Below are 12,265 nucleotides of genomic sequence, written 5' to 3' on the forward strand. Positions count from 1 at the left end.
CCAGGCGGGCCCAAAACGCCGACTCGCGGAGATCAAGACTCTATCCCACGGGCAGCGACCGAGGCTTTTCTCACAACACTCTTCCGCGCTTCCGCTTCCGGTCTCGGACTGGCACAGTTGCACCTCCCCTTCCGGCCCCAGCTGGTCCCGCCCTAAAATGCTGCGGCTCTCGGGTTTAAGTGATTCCCCTGCATCAGCTTGCCGAGTAGCTAGGATTACAGGCTCACGTCACAACGCCCGGCTAAATTTTGTATTTTTAGTAGAGACGGGGTTTCACCATGTTTGTCAGGCTGGTCTCAAATTCCTGACCTCAGGTGATACACCCACCTCGGCCTCCCAGAGTGCTAGGATTACAGGCGTGAGCCACTGCGCCGGGCCTAAGTTTGTATTTTTAGTAGAGATGGGGTTTCTCCATGTTGGTCAGGCTGGTCTCTAACTGTCGACCTGAGGTGATCTGGCCGCCTCAGCCTCCCAAAGTGCTGGGATTACAGGCGTACACCTGATCTCTGGATGCCCCTGAGAATGTCGTATTCTAGAATGGGGCAGTTCACTGCATTGTGGAACTCCTGGCCTCCTGTAATTCTGACATTTCCTGTGAGGCACACAGCTGTGAACTGTCAGCAGGCAATATTCCCAGCAGCTGGGGGATGGAAGCATTGGCCGTTGACAGGACTCCGGGTTGAGGCTCACAGCATCCACTGTTCCTTCTCTTTTATCCCCATCCTGGCTATTGTTAATAATCTCGACTGGGCAAGGTGGCTCACGTGTGTAATCTCAGCACTTTGGGAGTGTATTATATATAATTTATTTAATTTTTCACTTAAGTAATTCACTTAAGCACTTTGAGAGTGTACATTATATATAAAAATATACAATATATATTATAAATAATGATATAATTGTATAAGATGTATTATATGTATGATTTATATATAAATTACACATATATTTAGAGACAGTCTTGCTGTCTCTCCCAGCCTGGTGTGCAGTAGCTTCCCGATAGGCACTTCCTGCCACCCTAACTCTGCTAGAGTGTGCTAACCTACCCTGTGTTAGCCTGACAGACTCCATCTTCACCTCTGCCTCACCCCTCCTGCCATTTCTCCCAAGTGCATACCTGGGTCACACAGTGCTGGGTCATGTTGTACTTAGAACCACAGAAACATGTAACCGTTGTAACCATATCCTGCTTGACAAGCCCACTTGCTATTGTGAATACCCCCTTGATTAATTGTACGGAAAGTATTGGATGCCCCTGCTTGGTAACCAGCAATCGTGAGAACCGCTTCTGTGTACCCTCCTTAGTTAATCCACGATCATGGGAGCCTCCTGCTTCCTAGTTACCCGCCTCCTCCCATAACTTGCTTATTCTGCTTCTGTAAAATTCTGCTTTGCCCCCATTACCCTGAGCAGCATATAAAAGGGAAATCATACCCCTTCACTGGGGCCGAGAGATTTTGAGCATGAGCTGACTCTCCAACAGCGGCAATAAAGGACTCATGATTCCAACTCAGAGTGTGGCCCTTTCCATCCCTTGGTTATAACAAGGGTGAACACAACCAGTAGCTTCTACCTAACCAGAATATGAATAAAATAATTGCTGTGAAGTATTCTATTCCATGTTTTGGTCAATGACAGGGAAAGAGAAAGAGGTAAAGGAACTCAAAATGAAACAGCTGGAAGGGACATAGTATGTGTCTATATTTATGTAGTACATGAGATATTTTGATACAGGCACAAAATGTCTGATAAGCACATCAGAGTAAATGGGGTAAAAATGTTTAATTAAAAAATAATCTCTTGGGATACGTATCAATTCCTCCTTGAGAATGTATATTATAAGGAGAAAATGTAACGACAAAACACTGAATAATCCTGCAGGCTAGGTTAATTGAATTTAATTACCCATTGGTTGAAAACTTAGCTACTGGGTACAGTGTTCAATATTTGGGTAACCCATAAGCTACAAACCCAACCGCCACCATTAACCAATATATCCACATAACAAACATATACATGTACCCATGAGTTGAAAATTTCAAAAAAAGAAAATTTAAAAATGAAAATGTAATAATTTTTTATTAAATTATGTATTCTATTTGTTTCATTTAAAATTACATAATTTAATTTCATTTTTTAAGGATTTAATCTGAAATTAAATTAGAGGTGTCTTTTTTTTGTTGTTTGTTTGTTTTTTTTTTTTTTGAAATACAGTCTTGCTCTGTCTCTAGGTTGGAGTGCAATGGTGCAATCTCAGCTCACTGCAATCTCCACCTCCCAGGTTCAAGTGAGTCTCCTGCCCAGCATCTTGACTAACTAGGACTACAGGGCCATGCCACCACTCCTGGCTAATTTTTGTATTTTCAGTAGAGATGGGGTTTTACCATATTGGCCAGGCTGGTCCCAAACGCCTGACCACTGATGAAATGCCCACCTCACCCTCCCAAAGTGCTGGGCTTACAGGCATAAGCCACAGCACCCAGCCAAAAATTAAATTAGAATATAAAAACTAATTGAAATTGAGGTGTACAATGACATGTAAAGGTCTCCCTCTCTGTCCCAGGAAACCCGAGTTCTCACCACAGAACCTTCCACTCCTTATACCTGTTGCCTTTAAATACTTTTAATAAAGAACAGGTGGAGAAGGAGAAAGTGTGACAATTCATAGTAGCAAAGAGGATGGGCATTAAAAGATAGGGACCTAAAACCCAGGACTGTCTCCACTGACAACCCCCCCCCACACTGGGGCCAATTCCCACAGCTTCTGACCACCCCCTTCTCCTCCACTTTATCTACTCCTCAGCATTTCTATCTGCCTCCCTGGCCAGTCTGTCTGTCTGCAAGGCCTTGGCCAGTCTCTCCCTGGCTTTCTTCACCTTCCGGGCCTGTCTCCGGATATCTGCATGAGTCACCAATTGGCCAGAGAGGGGCGGTGGGAGCTGACAACCCACTCCTGGGGGAGCCCCTACCCCAGTTGGAAGCTGCCCAGGGGTGGGCTCAGGCCGGCTGTGTGTGAGCTCAGCACGAACTCTGTCCAGAGATTCCCCAGCCATGCCCAGGACAAGAACACTTAAGACGCTGTCCAAATCCAGTGGACTTGAAGAACCTTCTCCTTGGCTGCTGCAGGGGGGCAGGGCCTGCATTCTCCGGTAGGCACAGAGCTGCCGTGGCTTCTCCAGATGCTCCTCGCCTTTTTTGTGTCTGACCTGGTTGTCAGGATGAGACCTGATCCTTGTCACTGGCTTCTGGAAGATACAGCTAGTGAGTCTCATGGGGAGGGCAGCCCTGGCAGCTCGTCTCCGATGGGCCTTGGACATGTGAATACCTCGTTTCTTCTGTAAGGCCCAGGGTATCATGCTTCTTTTGAGCTTCCCCTTTCAAAAGAAAAGAAAATGTGAAATTTCATCCAAATGGAAGCTGGAGAAGATCAGCTCTGGGGGCTTCTCTCAGCTCAGTGCAATCTCCCCACCAGCCTCTCTTTCTGGGGAAATGAGTCTCAAATGACACCATCCATCCTCAGCACCTGCAGGGTTTCTTAAACCCGGATCTCTGGATCTGAACCCAGGGAAGTCTAGGGTGGACCCAAGTGTCTGCATTTCTCTGTGTGATGCTGATGCTGCTGGCAGAGGCTCCAGGCATCGACGCTGGGTCCTGGGACCTCACTGGGCTGATGTGAGTCAAGGAATGAAAGCTCAAGGTCATGACCCAGGGCCAATTCCAGACCGTATTCCCACTCACCCTCCTCAGAGGACACCCCTCTCTTCTCTTCCCTGCCACTGTCAGCTACACACATGCTGGTGCCTCCTGACCCACCCCCAACAGGACATCGGGATCCCAGAGTTCCCTGTTACCCAAGACCTCAGATTTCTCTGTATCTCTTTTTGATGTGCTTCAGGACACATCATTTTCACAGCTCCTTGACTCCGTAGTCTCCAAAGAAATAAATTGTGCACTCGCCAACCCTTAAATACTCACTGCCACACCCAGATCCCATCTTCACCTGAACTCCTCCTGCTCATGAAGAAAAACCTCAGAAACATGTTTATTTCTATTTCTAATAAGCTCAATTAACTAGAATTATAAAATGAGAGACTGTTTTGATGACATGCCGCAAAAGATGATGAAGCAGTCCTTAAGATTTGAAATCCATTCTTGCTCTATCTCAAATTGGAAGACTCTGGTCTCATGAAGCTGTTTCAACTGCAAACCTCATCAGTGCACTTTTCATTTTAAAGTCCTCATTTCTGTCCTTCTCGTTTCATTTCTGTTGTCCTGGCATAAAGATTGATACTCTTTACACTACCCAACATGTTTCAGTATGGAGGGAAAATTATTTAGTCCCTTTAGGTACAGGGCACCTATGATGTGCCAAGCTGTGCAGTAGAACCCCTGATACAGAAATAAATTCATCAAGTCACTGTTCTGTCGATTTTCATCTTGGTGCAAAGGAAGACAAAATAAGCACACTAAAAACAAATTTCTGATTGTTGGAAACAGATGCTTGGTGACCAGAAAGGGTACCCTTTCTGCAGAAAGTAAAGATTGCCTTGCTGAGAGATCCTTTGTCTCAGTGCTGGCTTTTCTTTGCAGCACGGAGCATTTGTTTCCAACAGCACAGAATATCAGATATATTTAAGTTCCATAACGAACAAGAAGGGAGAGACAGGGAAGGATGGAGGGAGGAGAAAGGGAGAAACAGAAAAGAAAGAAATTCACTACAGTGAATTGTGACAGTGAGTTTAGAAAAATCATGAAAATTTACCAGAGAACTATTTTTTTTAAAGGGACCAAGCAATTTCTGGTTCAAGAATTTTCTGGAGAGGGAGACAATTTGAAAAGTGCAAGGCTAAATAATACTTCTTCCCCTTCCTAGTGATGTTGGATTAAAAAAAAAAAATCAGAGCTATTATCCCCATATAGCTTCATGGGGAAAAATGAGAATACCTTAAATATTATTCAACAATTATTAACACCTAGGGTATAACTTTCCACCACATAGCATCTAGTTTTAAGAACAACTCCCTGCTAACTGTAAAGATGTTTTACAGGAAGAAAAAGGACACAAATGGACATTCTTGTGGTCAGTAAGGATCCGGTACGCACCAGAACAGGTGGGCTTGGAAAAGATCTGGACCCAGGCTCTCCCATGGCTGTTGAGTTTCTCCTGCTGACACCACTCCTGAGACGCAGACAGCCCCTGGCTTGCTGGAAAATGCAGTGACTTCTGCCTCTGGCTCCCCTTTTATATAGGGAGGGAGTGATAATGCAATTAGCGGCTAATCCACAGGGAACACCCTGTCTCCACCCATTGGATTTGAGGCATTTCTAAATCCTTATATGGAATCCAATGTGGTGTTACCAACATAGAGTGTTAGTAGAAAATAATTTAATATGTTTTTGTTGGGGGAGGGTGGTACTTGCAGTTAATATCAGCATTTTAGATATGTTTTCCTTTTCTCCCATTCTTTCAAACATCTTTGAAAGCATTCTATAGAAATAGGGATGGAATTGTCTATGTACATAAATTTTCATGTCATATTTGATTTAGTAACAATAATTAAAGACCGTTTAAATGTTCTTCAAGAAAAGAAAGCCCAGCCAGGCATGGTGGCTCATGTCTATAATCTCAGCACTTTGGGAGGCTGAGGTGGGTGGATCATGAGGTCAGGAGTTCGAGACCAACCTGGCCAAGATGGTGAAACCCTGTCTCTACTAAAAATACAAAAATTAGCCAGGTGGGGTGGCATGCAGCTATAATTCCAGCTACTCAGGAGGCTGAGGCAGGAGAATCTCTTGAACCCAGGAGGTAGAGGTTTCAGTGAGCTGAGATCGTGCCATCACACTCCAGCCTGGGTGACAGAGTGTGACTCTGTCTAAAAAAAAAGAAAAGAAAAGAAAGCCCAAAACTTATTCACAACCCTATAAAATATACCACACAGTCATTACAAAGAAATTATTACTTTGGCCAGGAGAGGTGGCTCATACCTGTAATCCCAGCACTTTGGGAGACCGAGGTAGGTGGATCACCTGAGGTTAGGAGCTCGAGACCAGCCTGGCCAACATGGAGAAACCCATCTCTACTAAAAATACAAAATTAGCTGGGTGTGGTGGCACGTGCCTATAATCCCAGCTACTGGGGAGGCTGAGGCAAGACAATTGCTTGAACCGGGGAGGCAGATGTTGTGAGCCGAGATCTCACCATTGCCCTCCAGCCCGGGCAACAAGAGTGAAATTCTGTCCCCCACAAAAAAAAAAAAGAAAAAAAAAAAAAAAAAAAAGGTAGAACAGCTTCACAGTCAATGAGGAGACAGTGTTTCTCCTTGATAATGATAAAACTCAATACAGAAAGAAGAAAATTAAAATTTGAACCATATTAAGACATATTAAGAGCAACTATTCATTAAAATGCATCAGTAAGAGAGAAAAGGTGGAAAATCAGAGTGGGAAAAGAGGTTTTGATTCTATATCCCCAGAAAAGTACATCGAGCCAGGGTATGCAAAGAATGTCAAACAGAGAAAAATAATGAAAACACACTTGAAACTGGGTGAAAATGTTGAATGGATCCTACACAAAAGAAGATAAACAAATGACAAGTAAAAAACATTTTTTTTGGAGATGGAGTCTCACTCTGTCACCCGGGCTGGAGTGTAGTGGCATGATCTTGGCTCATCACAACCTCTGCCTTCTGGGTTCAAGAGATTCTCCTGCTTCAGCCTCCTGAGTAAGTAGGATTACAGGCTCCTGCCACCACACCCAGCTAGTTTTTGTATTTTGAGTAAAAACAGGGTTTCGGCCGGGCGCGGTGGCTCAAGCCTGTAATCTCAGCACTTTGGGAGGCCGAGGCGGGTGGATCACGAAGTCAAGAGATCGAGACCATCCTGGTCAACATGGTGAAACCCCGTCTCTACTAATACAAAAAATTAGCTGGGCATGGTGGCGCGTGCCTGTAATCCCAGCTACTCAGGAGGCTGAGGCAGGAGAATTGCCTGAACCCAGGAGGCGGAGGTTGCGGTGAGCCGAGATCGCGCCATTGCACTCCAGCCTGGGTAACGAGCAAAACTCCGTCTCAAAAAAAAAAAAAAAAAAAAAAAAATAGGGTTTCACTTGTTGCCCAGGCTGGTCTTGAACTTCTGACCTCAAGTGATCCACCCACCTTGGCCTCCCAAAGTGCTGAGATTACAGGCATGAGCCACCACCCCCGGCCTAAATGACCGGCAAAATTTGAGCAAATGTTTAATCCCTCTAGCTTCAGGGAAATGCTAAAAAAATTAAAATTACAATAAGATACTATTATACAGATATCAGCTTAGCTAAAGGGAAAAACACAGAAACACCTAGTGCTGACAAGTCCCTGGAGAGACCAGTCTTACCTGTAGAGATAGTGGGAGTTGAAACTGGAATAACCACTTTGGAAAACTATATGCAAACATCTATTAAGGCTGTATAGGGCTAGGCACAGTGGCTTACACCTGTAATCCCAGCACTTTGGGAGGCAGAGGTGGGAGGATCGCTTGAGTTCAGTAGTCTGACACCAGCTTGAACAACATAGGAAGACCCTATCTCTGCAAAAACTAAAAAATTGCCAGGCATGGTGATTCGTGCCTGTAGTCCATCTTCTCAGGAGGCTGAAGTGGGAGGATCACTTGAGCCCAGGAGATCAAGGCTGTAGTGAGTTATGTTTTGAGCCACTGCATTCCAGCCTGGGTAACAGAGCAAGACCCTGTCTCAAAAACAACAGCTGTAGGCTGGGCACAGTGGCTCACACCTGTAATCCCAGCACTTTAGGAGGCTGAGGCACGTGGATTACTTGAGGTCAGGAGTTCAAGATCAGCATGACCAACGTGATGAAACCTCATCTCTACTAAAAATTCAAAACATTAGCAGGGCATGGTAGCGAATGCCTGTAGTCCCAGCTATTTGAGAGGCTGAGGCAGGAGAATCTTTTGAACCTAGGAGGTGGAGGTTGCGGTGAGCCAAGATTACACCACTGCACTCCAGCCTGGGAGACAGAGTGAGACTCTGTCTCAAACAAACAAACAAACCCCAAAAGCCGCATATATGTCTACATTCTTCCCTTGCACACAGCATTTATCTCAACACTGTGCACACATGCCCACCAATTTCATGTTCTCAGGGTCACAGAACCTGCATTCATAATAGCTCTTGCTGGAAACCAATCAATGAAGCAGGAGAATGAATAAATACTGGGGCACCTGCACCTATCGGATCTCCTCACAGCAATCAGAACTCACAGATGACAACCGGCACTGCCTTAAGCACTGATCACCAAAGCTGAGGTTGATCCATACCCAAGACAGTGCATACCATGTGGTTCCCTACACGTGAAAAGAAAACCAGCAAAAAAAGTCCTAGGCACTGTTACAATACAGGGTGCCCTTGTGGGGGCAGGACAGGGTGGCAGGAAAAGGCACCTGTGGATGAAGCCACTATTCTGTTCATTGATTTCAGCGCTGGGTACCTGGGTGTGTTCAGTTAGTGAAAGTTTGTGAAGACGTATGTGTCTGATTTTTTGCACTTTGCTCTATATAAGTTCTATGGCGATAACCATTGAGGAAAAGAGAATGAGAATAAACTCCTGCTTATGGCCAATCTGTAGCAAACTTCCACCTCATACAAGCAACCTCAGGACTACTGCCTTGTATACTGGGCATCTGCCTAAAGAGTAGATTTCAGCCACTCTTTCTACACACACATACACAAAGGCAATATGTCAGGAGATGGATATGTTCCTTTGCTTCATTGTAGTAATCATTTCATGACATATGTGTATCAAAACATCATGAATGCCTTAAATACATACAATTAAAAACAAAACATGGCTGGGTGCGTGGCTTGTGTCTCTAATCGCAGCACTTTGGGAGGCCAAGGCAGATGGATCACCTGAGGTCAGGAGTTTAAGACCAGCCTGGCCAACATGGTGAAACCCCATCTCTACTAAAATACAAAAATTAGCCTGGTGTGGTGGTGGGCACCTGTAGTCCCAGCTACTCAGGAGGCTGAAGTACAAGAATCTCTTGAATCCAGGAGGCGGAGGTTGTGGTGATCTGAGATCATGCCATTGCACTTCAGACTGGGCAACAGAGTGAGACTCCATCTCAAAACAAATTTTACAAAACCCAACACCTAATCAATAAACAGATAAAAAATACAATCTCAATAGCCTTGGTCTCTGCAGTGACACTCCATTTTTTCTTATTATTTTTCATGATCCTTTCCTTGTATAAATCCTCCTGGTTTGGTCTTCTGGGATGCAGTCAGATGCTGGCTATTTTGCCAATTTGGACCCAGGGCTAGGAACTTTAAGACACAATTAGCTTACATATTTAATCACATAGGGCAATTTCAATGTACTGATGCCTTCCTCAGCATCTCAGCAAACTCTCTTATACACATACAAATGACCCTGCCAGGGGTCCAGACACCAATCCTTTTAAATTTTAAAAGGAAATTCAAATGTGCCACAAAGCCTGAGACTCCCTGAAATGACAGAAATGTCCCTTTTTGACTTACAGTTGAAGGATTTGGAGTTTTTGTTTTGTTTTGTTTTTCAAGATGGAGTCTCGCTCTTTCACCCAGGCTGAAGTGCAGTGGCATGATCTCAGCTCACCGCAAATTCCACCTCCTGGGTTTAAGCGATTCTCCTGGCTCAGTCTACCAAGTCATTGTTATTATAGGTGCCTGCCACCACGCCCAGGTATGTTTTGTTTTTTTGTTTTTGAGACAGAGTCTCACTCTGTCAGCCCTGGAGTGCAGTGGTGCAATCTGAGATCACTGCAACTTCTGCCTCCTGGGTTCAAGCGATTCTCCTGTCTCAGCCTCTGTCATAGCTGGGATTACAGGCATGTGCCACCATGCTGGGCTAATTTTTGTATTTTTAGTAGAGATGGGATTTCACCCTGTTGCCCAGGCTGATCTTGAACTCCTGACCTCAAGTGATCCGTCCCCCTTGGCCTCCCAAAGTGCTGGGATTATAGGTGTGAGCCACCATGCCCGGCCTAATTTTTGTATTTTTAGTAGAGACGGAGTTTCCCTTAGTTGGCCAGGCTGGCTGCAAACTCCTGATCTCAAAGTGCTGACTCCCAAAGTGCTGGGATTACAGGCGTGAGCCACCCCACCCAGCCAGGACTTGGAGTTCTAATAATAATAATAATAATAATAATAATAATAATAATAATAAAGTCTGTTTGGGAGGCTGAGGCAGGCAGATCTCTTGAGGTCAGGAATTCAAGACCAGCCTGGCCAACATGGTGAAACCCGTCTCTCCTAAGAATACAAAAATTAGCCAGGCGTGGAGGCACATGCCTGTAAACCCAGCTACTTGGGAGGCTGAGGCAGGAGAATCTCTTAACCCAGGAGGCGGAGCTTGCAGTGACCTGAGGTGACGCCACTGCTCTCCAGCCTGGGCGACAGAGTGAGATTCTGTCTCAAAAAATAAATAAATAAGTAAATTCTGATTTTCTGATCCCTCTCATAGACATCCCGAGACACTGGTCTGGAAGGTGCCCAGGTGTGAAAACTCCCAGGTGTGTTTTATGTAAACCAAGGTTCAGAACCACAGACTCCAAGCCAACCCAGGAAGTGGTGTGTCATCCTGCGCTGTCCTTTGGGCCTTTGGGGGATTTTAAAATTCCTATAGCCCAGGGTACATCCAACATCAGTGGAATAAAAATGTATAGGGACGGGTGCTGCCATTAGGTTTTCAAAGTCTCTGGAAGATTCCAATGTACTTCCAGGTTGGGAAACAAAGTACATTTCCTTCCATTTAAACTCTCACTGGCTATACGTGAATGGTGCGATGTCTCCACAGCCTTGTCTGCACTTGGCATTGCTGTTTTTTCATTTTAGCCCAACAGAAGTGTGTATGAGTATCTCACTGTGATTTTTATGAGTGTTTATCTGAAGCTAAACAGCATTTAGACATATGTTCAGAATTGTACTGACCATTTATTTATTCTCTTTTCAGTAGTGCCTACTGAAGTTTTTCATGCATCTTGTATGCAAATTTTCAGTATTTTTTTTCTCATTTGACAGACATGTTTCTATTCTGTATTGTGGCTTGATGTACTTTACTGGATGCATGTCATGCAAATATCTTCTCCAACTATGATTTTCTAACACCAATTTCTAGCTGCATTTTGATTAATAGGAGATCTTTCTTTCTTTTTTAGATGGAGTCTCACTCTTGTCACCCAGGCTGGAGTGCAGTATATTGTATCTGTATATCGGAGTTTGCTGGGGTCGGGGGTGGGGGGCACCGTACATTGAAATTGCCGTGATGTAATTAAATATGTAAGTTAATTGTGTCTTAAACTTCCTAGCCCCAGGTCCAAATTGGCAAAATAGCTAGCATCTGTCTGCCTCCCCAAGGATGAAACCAGGAAGATTTATACAAGGCAAAGATCATGAAAAATAGTAAGAAAAAACTGAGTAGTCACCACAAAGACCAAGGCTGTTGAGATTGTATTTCTTTTTTTGTCTGTTTATTTATTAGGTATTTTTCTTTTCTTTTTTCTTTTTTTTTGAGATGGAGTCTCACTCGGTCATCTAGGCTGGAGTGCAGTGGTGCAATCTCAGCTCACTCCAACCTCCGCCTCCCAGGTTCACGCGATTCTCCTGCCTCAACCTCCCGAGTAGCTGGGATTACAGGCACCCACCACCATACCCAACTAATTTTTGTATTTTTAGTAGAGACAGTGTTTCACCATGTTGGCCAGGCTGATCTCAAACTCCTGACCTCGGGTGATCTGCCCACCTCAGCCTCCCAAAGTGCTGGGATTACAGGTGTGAGCCACCATGTCCAGATTGATTAATAGGAGCTCTTAATACATCTTTTTCATCTTAATATAATTTAATGTGATCCAAGTTATAATTTTCTCCTTACCATTTTGCGTTTTATGGTACTGAAAAGAAAGATTGTCTCTCACTCAGTGTGTAGCTGCTTTTCAACCTATTATTTAATTAAAGTTATTCTGTCTTGTAGTTAGAACTGCAATTAAGAATGTAAGAAATTGGCTGGATGAGGTGGCTCACACCTGTAATCACAGCACTTTGAGAAAAGGAGGAAGGAGGATCACTTGAGCCTGGAAGTGAGACTAGCCTGGGCAACATGGCAAACCCTGTGTCAAAAAAAAAAAAAAAAAAAAATTAGCTGGGTGGAGTGGGATGTGCCTGTGGTCCCAGCTACTCAGAAGGCTGAGGTGGGAGGATCACTTGAGCCCAGAAGGTGCAGGCTGCAGTGAGCTG

The 12,265-nt window shown here is 44.5% G+C and overlaps 1 protein-coding gene across 1 annotated transcript; it reads right to left on the reverse strand.

The window, feature by feature from the left end:
- Positions 1 to 2,609: 2,609 nt before the first annotated feature.
- LOC105705939 (methyl-CpG-binding domain protein 3-like 2B) lies at positions 2,610 to 5,148 on the reverse strand. The gene is made up of 3 exons (XM_012435895.3): positions 5,104 to 5,148; positions 2,797 to 3,374; positions 2,610 to 2,723 (listed from the first exon to the last, which is right to left on the reverse strand). The coding sequence occupies exons 1-3, from the start codon at positions 5,146 to 5,148 to the stop codon at positions 2,702 to 2,704; spliced, it is 645 nt and encodes a 214-aa protein (XP_012291318.3). The 3' UTR covers positions 2,610 to 2,701.
- Between the last annotated feature and the right edge of the window lie 7,117 nt (positions 5,149 to 12,265).

This window comes from Aotus nancymaae, unplaced genomic scaffold (genome assembly GCF_030222135.1).
Source record: "Aotus nancymaae isolate 86718 unplaced genomic scaffold, 86718_ANA_hifiasm-v0.15.2.pri h1tg000028l, whole genome shotgun sequence".
Classification (NCBI taxonomy): Eukaryota; Metazoa; Chordata; class Mammalia; order Primates; family Aotidae; genus Aotus; species Aotus nancymaae.

Coding starts and splice junctions, on each gene's coding strand:
- LOC105705939 (XM_012435895.3), bottom strand. CDS start 5,148: ATGGGAGAGCCTGGGTCCAGATCTTTTCCAAGCCCACCTGTTCTG. Junction 3,375..5,103: donor TTCCAAGCCCACCTGTTCTG/GTGCGTACCGGA, acceptor TTCTTTTGAAAG/GGGAAGCTCAAAAGAAGCAT. Junction 2,724..2,796: donor GCAGATAGAAATGCTGAGGA/GTAGATAAAGTG, acceptor GGGGGTTGTCAG/TGGAGACAGTCCTGGGTTTT.